The 17,990-nt window shown below is 44.8% G+C and overlaps 1 protein-coding gene across 4 annotated transcripts in view; it reads right to left on the bottom strand.

The window, feature by feature from the left end:
* Positions 1 to 17,990, bottom strand: part of DOCK1 (dedicator of cytokinesis 1) — a 433,046-nt gene that overhangs the window by 89,660 nt on the left and 325,396 nt on the right. For all 4 annotated transcript variants that reach the window (XM_064145308.1, XM_064145312.1, XM_064145309.1 and 1 more), the window contains exons 34-35: positions 4,847 to 4,932; positions 4,507 to 4,663 (exon numbers count right to left, since the gene is read on the bottom strand). In XM_064145308.1, the coding sequence (XP_064001378.1) occupies positions 4,507 to 4,663; positions 4,847 to 4,932 (243 nt within the window). The remainder of the gene's footprint in view (positions 1 to 4,506; positions 4,664 to 4,846; positions 4,933 to 17,990) is intronic.

Here is a 17,990-nt window from a genome sequence, read left to right as displayed (position 1 = left end):
TTTCTTTTAACATCAGCAGTGGCTTAAATGCATGTCAAACCTCCTGACTTAAACTAGAGACAATACAGACAAACTTAATCCCATGAAAGCCTCTGCATCATTAAAGTCCCAATTAAGAACTTTTTGAGACCTCAGGTGGGAATTGTGTTGCGTATCAGCCCTGGGTTGGGTTCTTGTAAAGGCATACATTTCCCTTCAAGTGCCTGGAGAACGATGAAAAGACTGAGTTGGCCCCGGAGGGCAAATGGAACTTGAAAATCAAGGGTTTAGTTTTAAATCATGCCTACTGAAAAGGAAGAGAATTTCTGCCCTGCAATGCTTTCCTGCAGACCTCAGTGGCAGGGCTGTGTGTGCCAGGGGAGGTTTAGGTTGGATATTAGGAAAAATTTCTTTCCTGCAAGAGTGGTCAGGCATTGGAACAGACTGTCCAAGGAGGTGGTGGAGTCACCATCTTTGGAGGTTTTCAAGAAATGTGTAGAAATGGCACTTCAGGACATGGTTGGTCTTAGGTTGACAGTTGGACTCCATGATCTTAAGGGACTTTTCCAACCAAAACAATTGCATGATTCTATGATTACTTTCTCGTGGTACTTAACATCATTACCCAGAAAAATGATTATCTGCTAATACCTGAAAAATTCCAATGACAAAAATCAGCATCAGGAGAAGCTGGCAGAGACACTCATCACAAAGCCAAGCCCCAAGAGTGCCATTGCTCCCCCTGGGGTTGGTACAGCAAGAACTGCTTGAGGGAAACTAAGAGTACTGTGATCACAAAATCACGTAACTGTTTTACTTGGAAAATACCTCTAAGATCACTGAGTCCAACCATCAACCTAACACCACCATGGCCATTAAACTGTGTCCCCAAGTGCCATGTCCACACATTTCTTCAACACCTCCAGGCATGGCAACTTCATGCCTGAACTATTCTTCCAGGAAAGAAGTTTTTCCTAATTTCCAGCCTAAACATTCCATGGCACAATTTCAGCCATCTCCTCTTGTTCTATTACCTGATACTAGGGAACAGAAACCAACACCTCCCAACTCCCTCCAACCTCCTTTCAAGGAGCTGTAGAGATCAGTGAGGTCTCCTCAGCCTCCTGTTCTCCAGACTAAACAATGAATTCACCTTCCTCAGGAAGTTCTCCCAGTTTGCCAATGGCTGGCAAGTTTCAGAGCATATGGTGTATGTGATGTTTTACCTTCTCTCTTGCTTGGTGCTCTTTTAGCTCCAATTCTGCTCAGGAGGATGCTATGACTTTTCTGTGGGCAACCTAATGGCAGTTGCTAGATCAACAGCCAGTGACAACTCTCCAAGTTCCCATTTCCTAAACATTCTGGTGGTTTTGATGCGCACAGAGAGGGAAAGCAAACTAAAAATAAAACCTTAATTTCTGATCTGCTGTCTCTATCTTCTCTCCCATACTAATGGGCATTGTTTCACTTGTAGGTTATGCAGCATAAAGGCTGCACCGCTCCAGCTGAGGATGTTTGCATTACTTGCGAGTGCTAAAGCTACAAACTGTTTACTCAGATCTTTCCCAACCAGTCTGAACAAAACCTATCAGCCATAGCCCACAAACGATAAACACCGTCTGTGCCCTGCATATTGAGGTGAAATAAAAGCTTTGAGCATGATAAAGAGATGAAACTTATGAACCCTTAGTGGCCAATGACTTAATACTGAGTCATACAATCACAGAATTGTCTAGGTTGGAAAAGGCCTTCAAGATCACTGAGTCCAACCATTAACCCTACTCTACCAAGTCCACCATTAAGCCATATACCCAAGCACTACATCTACACAGCTTTTAAACACACCCAGGGATGGTGACTCAATCATCTTCCTGGGCAGCCCGTTCCAATGCTGAGGCTGAGGGAGCTGGGATTGTTTAGCCTGGAGAAGAGGAGGCTCAGGGGAGACCTCATTGCTGTCTACAACTACCTGAGGGGTGGTTGTGGCCAGGGGGAGGTTGCTCTCTTCTCTCAGGTGGCCAGCACCAGAACAAGAGGACACAGCCTCAGGCTGCGCCAGGGGAAATTTAGGCTCGAGGTGAGGAGAAAGTTCTTCACTGAGAGAGTCATTGGACACTGGAATGGGCTGCCCGGGGAGGTGGTGGAGTCGCCGTCCCTGGAGCTGTTCAAGGCAAGGTTGGACGTGGCACTTGGTGCCATGGTCTAGCCTTGAGCTCTGTGGTAAAGGGCTGGACCTGATGATCTGTGAGGTCTCTTCCAACCCTGATAATACTGTGATAAGCCTTTCAGTGATTTTTTTCCCCCTAATGTTCATTCTAAACCTTCCCTGGTTTAGATAATTCTATCTTTGAGGATCTCTAAATTTTGTGATTCATATATTTTTCAATATGTGCTGATTCTGTGCTAGTAAAATCTCATATCAAAGTGCTTTGGTTGAAAAGGATGATGTGCATGCTATGGGGGTAACTTCTGCTTCCAACTCTAGCCTAAATGGACTAAGAGTTTTAGTACAGAGTAAACACTTCAGAATTCCTGCTTTGATTGAAAGAGAAACACTCACATTTCTTCAAAATTCTGCATATGAAAGTTCAGCAATAAGCAGAATGCAAATGGGATTGCAAATGCATGGGAATTTTGGGAGTAAACTGACTATTACTCAAATGTGCTGTATGTCAGAGTGGTTTTCTGAATAAAGTTCATAGATTGATAAAATGGTCTGGGTTGGAAGGGGCCTTAAAGATCATCTAGTTCCAAAATCCCTGCTAAGAGGGCAGGGACACCTTCCACTAGACCAGGTCACTCAAAGCCTTATCCAATCTGGCCTCAAACACTTCCAGGGAGGGGGGCACCCACAACCTCCCTGCCCAACCTCTTCCAGTGTCTCACCACACTTAAGGGAATTTGTTTAAAATATCCAGCCTAAAACTCCTCTCCTCCAGCTTCAATTCATTCCCTCTCCTCCTACCACAACAAGCCTCTTAACCAGATTTCTTTTAGGTTCCCTTCAGGTACTGGGAAACCACTGTAAGGTATCCCCAGAACCTTCTTTCATTGTTCATACCTCTATTGTAAATGTCAGTTAACAACTTTCAAAGATAAGGCCCTGAAACATTTACTCTTAAATCTTTCCTAGTTGCTGGAATGTGTCCAGAGAAGGGCAATGAAGCTGATTAAGGGTCTGGAGCACAAATCTTGGGAAGACTAATTGAGAGAACCAAGGTTGGTTAGTCTGGAGACAAAAAGGCTGAGGAGAGACCTTCTGGCTCTCTACATCTCCCTGACAGGAGGTTGGAGTGAGGTGGGGGTCAGTATCTTCACTCTAATAACAGGAGAATATGGCCTTAAGTTGCATCAGTGGAGGTTTAGGTTGGACATTAGAAAAAGTATCGCTGCCTGGAACAGGCTGCCCAGGGCAGTGGTAGAGTCCCCATCCCTGCAGGGATTTCAAAGCCATGTAAATGTGGTGTTGAGGAACATGGTTTAACAGTGGACTTTGCAGGTTTAAGGTAGTGGTTAGACTCAATGATCTTAGAGATTTTTCAACCGAAATGCTAAGATTTGCCTTCATTGGAAAAGGAAAGAACCCCCAAAGTATTTCAGATTTCCAGGAGAATCCCAATTTACACTCTTTTTTACTCAAAGGTGTAAAATGAAGAATGCAGTAGTGTTGAGAGTCTAAATCCTCTCTCTTGTTCATCAACAAAGATAAAGATTGCATCCTCTCTCCCTAATCAACAACGACAAAGATTGCCTTTGGTAACTTCTGGGACTCAGACTCGGTGCTTGGCCGAAAGCTCAGGGATGCAAATCAACAGACAATGCCTTGGAAACTCCTGGATCTCATCCTGGCTGGAATATCCAGGGTGCCTACATCTTATATCAGCTACCTGAAAAGAGAAAAGGCTTCTGTGTATTCAGGGTACAGACAGGTACAGCCAGGGAGGGGTTAGAGGCCCTCCCCCGGCAGCGTCAGACCCCTGTGAATGCAGGGGAATACACAGGAACATCTCCCAGGGAGCTGCAGCTGGACACAGAGCAGAAAACTGTGTAAAAGGCAGGAGCAAGGCCTGCCAAAGGGTGCACCTCCACCAGACCAAGTGCACTTCTACCAGACTACCAAGGGTGGACCTCCACCAGACCACCAAGTGGACCTCCACCAGACGAGGCCCTGAAGAACTCGACAGAAGATCATCCCTGGGCCACACACCCGTTGCTCTCTCTCCCCCCCCATCTGCGACTGAGGGTAATATTATCCCAGCTCTTTTCCTTCCCTGCTTCTTCTCTTCTTCTCTGCCATTCTCTTTACATCTCTCCTCCACTTCTCTCTCTCTCGCCCTCTGTTTTGTCCAACCTCATCCTTTAATAAACAGTTTTGTGGTGATCTCTGGTCTCGTTTGCATCTTACTTTCACAACACGGAAACCCCTAAGAGCAGATCTTGCTCCTTTGGACAGAGATATTGTTAATCTCTGTTCTCTGGACCTTGACAAGGAGTCACTTCAGGCTGGTGTCTTCTCTCAATGCTTACCAGCACGTTGACAGTACAGCTCATGCGGTTCTCCTTGTTCTCGTCATGCATTATGGTCCTGTAGTCCAACAACCTCTCCATTAAGCGGACAACAAGTTTCACAAAGGTCTCTCCACTCTTGGCAAGGTATTTGTGTTTTCTGCAGTGTTCCAAGAGACTGAAAAAACAAGTGCCTTGTTAATCACACGAAGAAAAATAAAGCTCAACTCAGGTGCAATTCTCAGCATTATGCATCATTAACAGATTTTAATTATTTCTGGGCTACAAAGTTCACTGCAGTCTAATTGCTCTCACTCCTGCCTTTACTGCGGCATAAATCTCACTGCTGATCAACACTTACATTTTGTCAAATAACACTTTGTACTGTTCATCTCCTCTGCCTCCTTCCACTTCATGATCCAGCTTGGTGATGATCTCATTTTCAAACTAGAATTAAACAAAGCAAGCGTAAATAATCAGATGGCAAATATTTCACTTCGTTACTGCAGCCTCAATGGCTCACAGATTGGTTGGGTATCTCCATGAGATGTTTAGCCACTATTCTAAAGCTTGATTGACTTTGGGAGTTAGCAGACTCTGGTATTGGGCTAGCCATGATCATGTGCTGCCCTACAAGGACTGCTCTTTTTGTTGTTGTTGAAGAAATCATTGGTCATGCTGTTAAATGAAGTGTAAATGTTTGTATTACAAAAAATAAGGAGATTAATGGACAAGAATGAAGGTAGGGACAAAAAAACAGAAGACACAAAGCCAGGCACAGAATGTCTCCTGCAATAATGGTAATAGGAAGAAAAGTAAACCACAAGTTGAAAGCTTCATGAGAATGTATCACCTTAGGCTGCAGAACTCAGCTTGAAGCACATCCCAGCATCACTCACATCCCTTTTGAGCACACAGACACTGACTCACAGCAGGGCACAGCTCAAGGAACAAACCTCTTAATAGGTTGCTGTAGAGAGGAAGTTGTTTCAGACAACTTAAGGGTTTTATCTGAGCAACAAGAATGCAAATTAAGTGGGCACTGGAGAATTTTTTCACATAATCAGAATGGTTTGGGGTAGAAGGGACCTCTAGAGATAATCTTGCCCAACTTCGCTGCAGTAAGCAGGGACATCCCCAGCTAGATGAGGTTGCTAAGAGACCCATCAAGCCTAACCTTCAGCATCTCCTCCCTGGGCAATCTGTTCCAGTGTTCCACCACCCTCACAGTAAAGAACTTCTTAACATCCAATCTAAATCTAACTCTTCTCCAGACTGAATCTCTTGGCCCTTGCCCTGCTGCTACTTTATAGTTACAAACAGGGTAACTCACTTTTTTTTTTAATGGTTACAAAGGGTTTCACCTGCAGCTGCTACATTCCCAAGAGCTCAGGTTAGGAACAGAATCACTGAATAGTGGAAGAGGTTGGAAGGGACCTCTGGAGATCATTGGGACTAACCCCCCAGTCAAGGCAGGATTCCCTAGGGTAGTCTGCACAGGAATGCACCCAGGCAGGTTTTGAAAGGCTCCAGAGAAGGAGACTCCACAACATCTCTGGGCAGCCTGCTCCAGTGCTCTGTCACCCTCACTGCAAAGAAGTTTCTCCTGATGTTGAGATGAAACCTTCTGTGTTCCACTTTGTAGCTGTTGCTCCTTGTCTTATTGCTGCTGACCACCAAAAAGAGATTGGTCCCATCCACTTGACACCCACCCCCCAGGTATTTCACAGATCACAGATTAATCTGGTTGGAAAAGACCTTCAAGATCGTCAAGTCCAACTCATCACCTAACACCTTCTAATTAACTAAACCATGGCTCTGAGGAGAAGCAAAGGGCCACTTGCAGAAGAACAATGTATGCTAACATTTTGTAAATGTCAGATGTCCTCTGCATCTGCAGTTAACAGTAGTGGCAAATCATGTAGGGATGAAAAGGTATGGACTGTCTCTAGCTTGGTGTGCATCCAGACCAAGAACACACTTCTGCCACAGCTAGGCTCAGCAGCAAACTTTGGATGCGCTCATGAACCTCTGTGCAGGCTACAAGCTTTCCTTACCAATGCTACACTTCCCCATCCCTCATGCAATACCAGTAACAATGGCATTTCTCACTCCTTATAAACAATGACTGACAGTTTGAATCTCCCTCTTTCAGCATGATACTAGATAGAAAGATGGTATTTTTCACACTGAGAAATCCCTCGATCAGCTTTTCTCCAGACTAAACCACCCCAGTTCCCTCACCAGACCTGTTCTCCAGACCCTTCACCAGCTTTGTTGCAATCCTCTGGACATGGTCCACTACCTGAATGTCCCTCTTGGATTGAGGGGCCAGTTAGGATGCCGTTGACCTTCTTGGCCACCTGGGCACACTACTGGCTCACGTTCAGATGGCTGTCAACCAGCATCCCCAGGTTCTTTTCTGCCGGGCAACCTTCCAGCCACTAGTCAAAGGTAAAAGTCAACTGAACTGGGAACTGTCAGGAAACCTGAAGCAGAGATTACATCATGGATCAAGTGATAAATCATCCAAGCACCCAAGCTAGAGATACTCCATCTTAAAGCAAGACTTATTGTTTATGCACAAGTGTTTTAAAGAAGAAACTCCAAGCTTCAGATTAAAACATTTCAAAGATGCTCTTCTCTTCCTCCAAATGATCCACAGAATCACAGAAACACTGACTGGAAGAAACCTTGAAGGTCACTTCATCCAACCTCCTAAGTGATGCAGAATTATTGCCAACACTAGATCAGGCCAACTGTGACTTGCTTAGCCAAGCACTGAACACCTCCATGGCTGGATGATTACCCAGCTTCTCTGAGTAACCTGTTCCGCTCCCTCACTACTTTGCTTGTAAAGAAATGAATGAAAAGTGAAGTGAAATAAGGTCTTGAGCACAATGAATCCATTATTCAAAAAATGACAGGAAAATGAGAGAAGGAAGAGTAATGCAATCCACCCCCTCTAAGAAGCAAACACAAGCTGAAGCACGTTCCCACAGCACAAGGACGTGTCAAGTAAAACGCTGCAGCGCCACGATGATGAAACAGCGAAGCCACAAAATTCATGTTCTCTAATGAGACCAGAAAGAAATTGACTTTCTACACCAACGTGAAAAATGACACTTGCCACCAGTGCGAGCCCTTTAGCTGATATATTTTTTAGCAAGAGATTACTCAGTCGAAGAAGAGCAATTACATTTGTCATACAGGATCTTAAGCATCTTCCTGGTATCAATTTTACTTAAACCTTTGTAAATCTAGGCTTTCTTGGGCCATCTCCCTAATGGCACTCTTGGGTTGAATGGAGCTAGACTTGTGGTATTTTTGGGGTTTTATGGACTATTAACAGTGTCCTGGCTCTTCAGTCATTCTTGATACTTTCCAAGGAAGTGAAATGATGCAGATCATGCAAGTAAGATGACTAAACTTTATTTAATGTAGTTAAAATTCCTCTTGTGGTCTTCCCAGTGAAGAATATATTTGAGGTTCATGGAGCTGTTGTCTTATTCATAGATTGGTTTGGCTTCAAAGGGACCTTAAAGATCATCTAGTTTCAACCCCCCCTGCTCTGGGCAGGGACACCTTCCAATACACCTGGTTGCTCAAAGGTCCATCCAACTTGGCCTTAAACACCTCCAGGGAGGGGTCATCCACAAACTCTCTGGGCAACCTGATCCAGTGTTTCATCACCCTCACTCTAAAGAATTTCTTCCTAATATCCAGTATAAATCTCCCCTCCACAGGTGTCAGTACATTCCTTTATGTCCTACCACTGCTAGCCCTTGTAAAAAGTCCCTTCTAGGCTTTCTTGTAGGTCCTTTTAAGTAAGAGTGCAGCCCAGGAATTGCAACAGCTAATAGCCCTGGGCCACTGCATCTGTCATCTGTTGATAAAGTCTCAGTTATTTCTTTTCTTTTTGGTTTTCAGATGCATAAAATATCACAAGGTAGACCTGCAATTATTGTGATGGAACTTAGTCTCAAGTGAAGAGTGACCAGATTTCCAGTCTTTACATTACAGCTGGTGACACTTGCTGAGGCTCCTTCTGGAGGCTTAAGGACTGTATCTGGCACCATCAATGACTTAGATTCATATCCTCCTGCTGACAGCAAAAGCTTCAGGGGTGATATTAGGAAAATTACAGGAAATCATTATCAACTTCTCCTTGCAGTTGATCATGATCTCAGCTTCTCCTTAGGATGTGCATTTGAACTTGAGCAAAGAGTATATATCATCTGCTTCATCTGTCTGTTGCAATCTCCCATTTGGAGAAAATAAATCAATGGAAGCTATCTAATGTCTTCAAGTGTCAGGTCAACTAATCGCTTTGGGGTTTAGCTTCACCTAACATGTGGCCAGGTTGTATTTGTAGCACTGACAACTTAATCTAGCTGTAGATGAGGAGGACTTTCAAACATCCAAGCTGCTATAAATTTGCTTTGGTATGGGGCAATGAATTTGCCATGTAAAATTCAGGTGATGGATAATACCAGCAGAAATTAGACCTAATGTGAAAGCAGCACTCAAGTGTTGTCTGCTCAGGCTGGGGGAAGAGTGGCCAAAAATGCCTGGTGGAAAAGAACCTGGGCATATTACTCAATAGAGAACTAGACATGAGCCAGCATGTGTCCAGGTGGCTAAGAAGGCCAAGAGCATTCTGGCCTGGATCAGCAATAGTGGCCAACAGGACTAGGGCAGCGATTGTCCCCCTGGTGAGGTCACGTCACATACTAGCTACAGATTTGGGCCCCTCACTACAAGAAGGGACACTGATGTGCTGGAGCTTGTCCACACAAAGGCAACAAAGATGATGAAAGGTCTAGAACAGGTCTTGTGAGGAGCAGCTGAGGGAACTGGGGTTGTTCAGTCTGGAGAAAAGGAGGCTGAGGGGAGAGACCTCACTGTTCTCTAAAATTCCTTGAAAGGAGATTGAAACCAGAGGAGGATTTGCTTCTTTTCCCAAGCAACAAATGATAGAACAAGAGTAAACAGCCTCAAGCTGTACCAGGAGAGGTTTAGGTTGAATATTAGGAACAAATTCTTTCCCCAGAGGATTGTCAAGTTCTGGAACAGGTTTCCCAGGAGTGATTTAAAAGCCATGTAGATGTGGTGCTGAGAGACATGGCTTAACGGTGGCCCAGCAGTACTGGGTGAAATGTTTGACTCAGTAACTTTAAAGGTCTCTTCCATCCAAACCAATTATATGACTACGATTCTATAACAGCTGTGAAACTTTGGTCAAAGGCTGTTATGAAACTTGTTGGTCATTCCCAACAGTTTCTTTCCCTATTCTCCCACAATATTCCAGTCAACTAACAGATCTGGCAGCCATTTAGTATTAGGTGATGTTGAAGGCCTCTAGATCTTCTGCATCACCTTTGCTCCTTACACTCTTCAGGTGAGCTGAGGGGGAAAATATCAACATTCTCCAAAAGGTCAGAAGTAAAACTTACACATTCACATTTCAGCTGGAGAGAACTAAAAATGTCACTTAATGAAACTAATCCTTTGTGGAGATGACTTATCTGAATTTACATGTTCAGTGGGATTACAGAGGAGAATCTGCAGCATCACAGGAACCTGGACAAGTCATTGACTTGTGTTCTGCCTGCAGATCTACAGCGTGGAGAAAGGGAAGGTTAACACAGGGCTCAGAAGTGGTAAAAAGACTTAATAAGGAATTACCAACTCAAAAGTCATGAGAGACTCAGATAAAGCAGGCACTTCTCATTAAGAACTATCTCAATTTGAAATTCATTGATACTCAAGAAGAAACTGCATTGCCAATAAAACTGCTAGCATGACTGTCTTGATGACACAGAGATTTATTTACTGTTAAATTCTGGTAATGAATTAAGAGCATTTCTCTATTTATTCTGGTCTTTACTGACTTCATTCTCTTCACGGCAGAATACTGTCTAGAGGCAATTTAGCTCTTGGCTTAAACTCATGGTCTCACCCCCCAGCTTCCTTTTCTCTACACTAAACAAACCCAGAGTCCTTAGCTGCTCCTAAAAGAACCTGCTTTTGGCCCTCTCACCAATTTTGTTCCCTTCCTCTGGAGACATTCAAATACCTGAGCGTCCCACTCTACTCTGCCCTGGTGAGACCGAATCTGGGGTATTGTGTCCACTTTCGGGTTCCTCAGTTCAAGAAGGACAGGGATTAGCATGTCCAATGGAGGCTATGAGGATGCTGAAGGACTGGAAAGGCTTAGAGATCTGGGGCTGTTTAGTCTGGAAGGGTTCTTATGAACATTTATAAGTACCTGAAGGGTGGATATCATGAAGCAGCTGCCAGTCTCTTTTCAAAGGCGACCTGTGATACGTCAGGGCAATGGACACAAACTGGAACACAGGAGGTTCTGCCTCACTGTGAGGAAAAACTTTTATTGTGAGAGTGAGGAGAAGGCTGCCCAGAGAGGTTGTGGAATCACAGAATCAACCAGGTTGGAAGAGACCTCCAAGATCATCCAGCTCAACCTAGCACCCAGACCTATCCAGTCAACTAGACCATGGCACTAAGTGCCTCAGCCAGGCTTTGCTTGAACACCTCCAGGGATGGTGACTCCACCACCTCCCTGGGCAGCCCATTCCAATGCCAATCACTCTCCCTGGCAACAACTTCCTCCTAACATCCAGCCTAGACTTCCCCCACAACAACTTGAGACTGTGTCCCCTTGTTCTCTTGCTGGTTGCCTGGCAGAAGAGACCAACCCCCACCTGGCTACAGCCTCCCTTCAGATAGCTGTAGACAGCAATGAGGTCACCCCTGAGCCTCCTCTTCTGCAGGCTGCACACCCCCAGCTCCCTCAGCCTCCCCTCATAGGGTTTGTGTTCCAGGCCTCTCACCAGCTTCATCACCCTTCTGGAGACTTTCAAGACCTACTTAGATGCATTCCTGAGTGACCTGCCCTAAGTGATCCTGCTTTGGCAAGAGAGTTGGAGTCGATGATCTTCAGAGGTCTCTTCCAAGCTGTAACATTCTGTGATTCTATGGTTCTGCTTTAGTAACCATACCCATTATGCAGCATTTATTATGCACTTCTGTATCATCTTGCATTATGCAGTCAGTGCTATGCATTTCTATCTGATTTTTTGCTCTTTTCAGCTCTGGTCCCATTATGCTGTCATTCCAATCTACACAAAACAGGACAGATGCAGTGCAGCATTTTGGGGGCTCTTTTCTCAAAACATTATGGTCTGAAATTGTGTCAGGGGAGGTTTGTAATGGATATTAGGAAAATTTTCTTTACTGAAAAAGTACATTGGAACAGGCTGCCTCTGGATGCGTTCATGAAGTGCACGGACATGGCACTTTGGGACATGGTTTAATGGCCATGGTGGTGTTAGACAGTTGGACTTGAGGACCTCAGAGGTCTTTTCAAACAAAACAATTCTGTGATTCTGTTACTGTTACTCAACTCCTTACTCTAACAGGGTAAGAACACATGCTGAAGGTCTCTGCTTTTACTGCTGGTGCTAACACCACTAAACACTAATGATTCCTTTCAGTAATGTGATTTAACTTGAAAATTAGACACATGGGACCTCTACTTTCTTCTTGCTTGTTACTGCAGAGTAGGGGGATATGCCTCTCAGACTTGACTTTGAAAGATAAGGGTCCTTTCTTCCTCCCTACTTGATCAGAAACATAATTATGTTCAGGAAGACTGGCTGGGGTAGCACTTCTGACTCAGCCTCTCACCTTATTTTGTTAATAAGCTTTTTTGGCTTTTGGCTTACTAATGTAATCATAGAATCACACAATGATAGGGGTCAGAAGTGACCCCTGGAAATCATCTGAGTCCAATCTCACTGCTAAAGCAGGGTCATCTTAGGCAGGTTGCACAGGATCACAATATCCAGATATGCTGGGAACCTCTCCAGAAAAGGTAAGTTGAAAGTCTTGGGCAGTCAAAAGAAGAGGAGTGCTCATAGGAAATGGAGCTACAGCAAGAGACAGCTGGCAGGGTCAGGCAGCAAAACTAGGAGGTTGAGGGCAGTTTATGCTCTGCATTCCACATTTCAGGTGAATAATTGTTTCATGATGAACCTTCTCTTCTGCTGTCACCATGGGATCCATCACATTCACCTGACCAGACCTTGAACAATCAAACCAATTCTCTTTCATCAGTTCTGTGGCTCTGACTTATTCCCTTTGATCTGGAGGGTTCACTAGTAAAACAGGCAAAGGGAAAAAGGGAAACAGAGGCATTTCCTCCAATGGGGAACTTCAGTCCCACATTGGCTTCAGTATCTTTGTACTTTGTATGCTTTGAGGTACAGGCTACTTTTAAGTCTTGTATAGGCTTCAAAGCATCTTAAGAGGAAGAGGACCAAAATGGGCAACTCCATTTTAATTCAGTCAGCCTTTATTCTGTACAAACAAGAGGAACCTCTCTCCTGTTTTTTCAATTAGGTCTGTATGTACTGAAAGCACAAAAAAGATCTTGTTCTGTTAGTGGTTTTACCAAACAAACCAATTCACATTGGAATTAAAAGCACCATAGGGAGAGCTGTCTGTCTGTAACAGAAGCCATCCCAGCACTGAAGTTCTGCACCAAACTGACATTCCTCCCCCTCCTATCATGAGGTTTATACATCTGCTGGAGAAGTGGAGCCAATCTAAACCCTTGCTGATGTGACTAATAAGGTTAGATAATTGGATTTCTGGCAGACTAGTTTAACAGCAGACAACTATCCCATTTTGAAGTTCTCTTTGAAAGGAACACTGGACAACAATAATTGGGAGTTGGATGCAGGCGACCACATAATGCAGCACATCACACTGCCAGATTAAGTATGAAAGCTTGCCTAGGTACTGCTAACACTGAAACAACTTATATCTATCACTTAAACACAAAAGAAACAAGCCAAAAAATGAGCCAGGAAGCCACAGGCCAGGCAGATGCACTTTCAGTACTGGAGAAAACCATGGAGGAAGCCCTCTTTCCAGGTTGTGGTAGTTTGAGGCATCCCAGGTCCCCCTTAAACAAAACCATAGGGACAGAGGCTGCCCCCAGGGGGATGGACCTGCTCGTCCCAGGGTATTGTAATATTGTTATTCAATTCCTTTTCCAACAGAACAAGGGGACACAGTCTTAAGTTGTGCTGGGGGAAGTCTAGGCTGGATGTTAGGAGGAAATTCTTTATGGAGAGAGTGACTGGCATTGGAATGGGCTGCCCAGGGAGGTGGTGGAGTCACTGTCCCTGGAGGTGATCAAGAGAAGCCTGGATGAGGCACTTAGTGCCGTGGTCTAGATGACTGGCTAGGGCTGGGTGCTAGGTTGGACTGGATGATCTTGGAGGTCTCTTCCAACCTGCTTGATTCTATGATTCTATGATATCACAGCTTAGTGATAGTGCCTGACTTGATCTCTGCCCCCTCTCTTCCCCACTTCTCTTGCCTCCGCTCCTCGGAGCAATGCATGCTCTTACCTTGGTTCGTGGGGAGTTGGCAGACAGGGAACTGAGCCACTGAGGATTTGTAGGCCTGGCTAGGGGGGTTTTGGCCTGCCCCTAAGGCCAACTCAGGATGGAAGGGGTGGAGGATTCTAGAAGGCCAGTTTGGGCCTAGAGGATTTTATACTTACTCTACGTGATTGCCTTTTGTATACATGTTGTTGTAAATCGAATTTCTCTTTCAAACTTCCAATCAGTGTGCAGTATCCTCACTCTCACTCCTGTGTCAATACTCTTCTCCAGACGTGGGCATGCTCATGGCCCAAAGTGGAACAGGTACATGAAGGTGAGAAGGTGACTGAGAAAAGCCAATATGGATTTACCAAGGTTAAATCACATCTGACTAATCTGACTGCCTTCTGTGATGAAACTACTTGCTAGTGGATGAAGAGCTATGCTTGTTTCAATCTTAGCCCTGGAATGGTTCCAGAGATGGTGCATCCACCACCTCTCTGGGCAACTAGTGCCAGTGTCTCACCACACTCAAGGTAAAATATTTCTTCCTTCTATTTAGTCTGAATCTCCCTCTTTTCTTTTAAAACCACCACCTTTTGTCCTGCTACAACAGGCCCTGCTAAAATGATTGTCCCCATCTTAGTTATAGGTCTGCTTTAACCTCTTGAAAGGCCACAAGAAGGTCTCCCAGAAGCCTTCTCTAGATAGACTGAGGCATGTGAAAAAAGTTGCTAAATTGTGCATCACAGAGGGTGGTGAATTTAATGACTTCAGCAGCCTGAAAGACAACCAACTGTGCAACCAATTGTGCAGTATTTAAGGAAGAGAAACTCTAAGTCCTGCATTTGGGATGGCACAATTGCAGTACATAATGCTCTGATTGAAAGAGCCTGGTGAATAGCAAGCCAGACCGTTGAAGCAATGCATCTCATCAATGGAAGCAAAATGTGTCTTTGATTGCACCAGTAAGAGCTCAGATAGTGGATAAATAGCATTATCCCACTTGTTGGGCCATGGTTGGAATACTGTGTCCACTGTTGGTTAGCTCAGCTCAAGAAAGACATTGACAAATTGAAAATGCTCTAATAAAAGACCATCACAATGAGCAGAGGCTCTAATGAAAGACCATCACAACGAGCAGAGGCTCTAATGAAAGACCATCACAATGAGCAGAGGCTTGGAGAACCTTGCCTGAAGAATGGTTGAAAGAACTGAGTTTGTTCAGCCTAGAGAGAATCAGGCTCAAGCCTTCCAACACCGAGAAAGGTTTGGAGAACAGGTCTGGTGAGGAGCAGCTGAGGGAACTGGGGTTGATTAGTCTGTTGGAAAGGATGCTGTGGGGAGACCTCATTGCTCTCTACAGCTCCCTGAAAGGAGGCTGAACTGAGGTGAGGGCTGGTCTCTTCTCCCTAGTATCACAGAATCATAGAATCAACCACGTTAGAAGAGACCTCCAAGATCATCCAGTCCCACCTAGCACCCAGCCCTAGCCAGTCAACCAGACCATGGCACTAAGTGCCTCATCCAGGCTTTTCTTGAACACCTCCAGGGACGGTGCCTCCACCACCTCCCTGGGCAGCCCATTCCAATGCCAATCACTCTCTCCATGAAGAACTTCCTCCTAACATCCAGCCTAGACTTCCCCTGGCACAACTTGAGACTGTGTTCCCTTGTTCTATTGCTGGTTGCCTGGGAAAAGTGACCGACCCCAAACTGACTATAGCCTTCCTTCAGGTAGTTGTAGACAGCAATGAGGTCACCCCTGAGCCTCCTCTTCTTTAGGCTAAACAATTCTGTCAGGTGATAGAATGAGAGGACATGGCCTGAAACTGTGCTAGAGGAAGTTTAGGTTGGATATTAAGGAAAATTTCTTCACAGAAAATGTGTTCAGGCTTTGAAATGGGCTGCCCAGAGGTGGTGGAGTCATCATCCTTAAAGGTGCCCAACAAACACGTGTACATGGCACTTTGAAACATAGTTTAAGGACCATGGTGGGGTTGGGTTGATGGTTGGACTCCACAATCATGGAGGCCTTTTTCAAGTTGAAACAAATCTGTGGTTCTATCATAGTATCATAGTATCATCAGGGTTGGAAGAGACCTCACAGATCATCGATGATACAGTGGAGACAGATTAACACTATTCACAAGGATGCAAAGTGACAACAGAAGCAACAATAGCTGATTCAGAGAGATTCCATCTGGACACAAGAAGAAAAGTCTCAAACACTACTGTGAGTCTCTCACAGAAGTAGTGAAACCTCCCTCACTAAAACATTCAATACTGGTCTCCAGAAGGCCCTAGACAACCCAATCTAAGGCCCACTTCAGAGCAGCTAAGTTCCAGAGGTCCCATCCAAACTAGCTTTTTCTATAATCCTCTGCTTTTTACAAGCTGTGATCTTCATTCCCCAAAGCCCAATCTGAGCACCTCAGCAAACCATGTAACTACACTACCTGTAAAGCTGTAAATGGACAGCTTGATTCAGTAATTGTTCCCCGTTAGATGTAACTGTTCACTCCAAATGCACCAAAGAAAGGTTTAGTACCTCTGCACCTGTCATATCAATGCTATGCCCATAAAAAAAGGATAAGCTATACTGATGACAAGAAATATATGTTCAGTAGCTCCAATACAAGACATGCCTGACTTAAACACGAGGCATTTTTCTTCTCAAAAGGCAAAAAGAATTTGTGTGAAATATTTAAGATGCTCATTCATTAAAATCACCCAACTCTTCCACACAAAGCTGCTTTCCTTCTGTCAGGAAAATACAGGGCCATAAATTTAGCTATAAAGTTACCCGTGGGTTTTTCATGATCCATGTAATTGTACAACTAAAAAACGACAAGCCACAAACCAGAGCATCTGACAGGAAACGTTTCCGATGGCATCCCAGCAAGCGCTTTAATCTTTGCAGGATGATGCCAGTCAAACAGAAGAGAGGATGATTAGGTGACAATCTGGATCTAACCAGACCACATAACCTTTTCACACACCATCCAGCATCAAGAAACAAAGTCATAAAACTGGTGCCATTTCCCTCTACGCAGATTTGCTGTGACTACAGGTTTGTAAAGAGAATCACAGAGTGCCAGGTTGGAAGGGACCCCCAAGGATTCATCAGGAGGAAAAGGACCTGGGGGTACTGATAGACAGTAAGCTGAAGATGAGGCAGCAGTGTGCCCAGGTGGCCAAGAGAGCCAATGGCATCCTGGCCTGCATCAGGAACAGTGTGGCCAGTAGGTCAAGGGAGGTTATTCTGCCCCTGTACTAAGCACTGGTCAGACCACACTTTGAGTACTGTGTCCAGTTCTGGGCCCCTCAATTGAAGAAGGATGTTCAGGTGCTGGAACATGTCCAGAGAAGGGCAACAAAGCTGGTGAGGGGCCTGGAGCACAAATCCTATGAGGAGAGGTTGAGGGAGATGAGCCTGTTTAGCCTGGAGAAGAGGAGGCTCAGGGGTGATCTTATTACTGTCTACAACTACCTGAAGGGGCATTGTAGCCAGGTGGGGGGTGGCCTCTTCTCCCAGGTAACCAGCAATAGAACAAGGGGACACAGTCTCATTTTGTGCCAGGGTAGGTATAGGCTGGATATTAGGAAGAAGTTCTTCACAAAGAGAGTGATTTCCCATTGGAATGGGCTGCCCAGGGAGGTGGTGGAGGCACTGTCCCTGGAGGTGTTCAAGAAAAGCCTGGATGAGGCACTTAGTGCCATGGTCTAGCTGACTGGCTAGGGCTGGGTGCTAGGTTGGACTGGCTGATCTTGGAGGTCTCTTCCAACCTGGTTGATTCTATGATTCTATGGTCCAACCGTTACAGGTGATAAAAGAGCTGGTGATGTAAAGCAGTACACAGAAAAAGTATGAGGCAGGGTAAGAATCTTTCCATGCAAGAAAGAAAATTGACAATATAAAAGGGGAAAAAATAGTAAATACATGTCAAACTTGATTACAGAATTCACAAGGTCTGTGCTAGTTTGAAGCAGGCTAGAATGTTTTGGTGAGAAGAACTAGGTTACAGGCTGTGAAAGGAAAACAATGGTGACGTCTTCTTTGCTCACAGGCTTGCTGAGATGTAT

The sequence above is a fragment of the Pogoniulus pusillus genome, chromosome 6, assembly GCF_015220805.1.
Source record: "Pogoniulus pusillus isolate bPogPus1 chromosome 6, bPogPus1.pri, whole genome shotgun sequence".
NCBI classification, from domain to species: domain Eukaryota; kingdom Metazoa; phylum Chordata; class Aves; order Piciformes; family Lybiidae; genus Pogoniulus; species Pogoniulus pusillus.
Note: the sequence above shows the minus strand (reverse complement) of the source record. Positions and strands in the feature narration are given on the sequence as shown.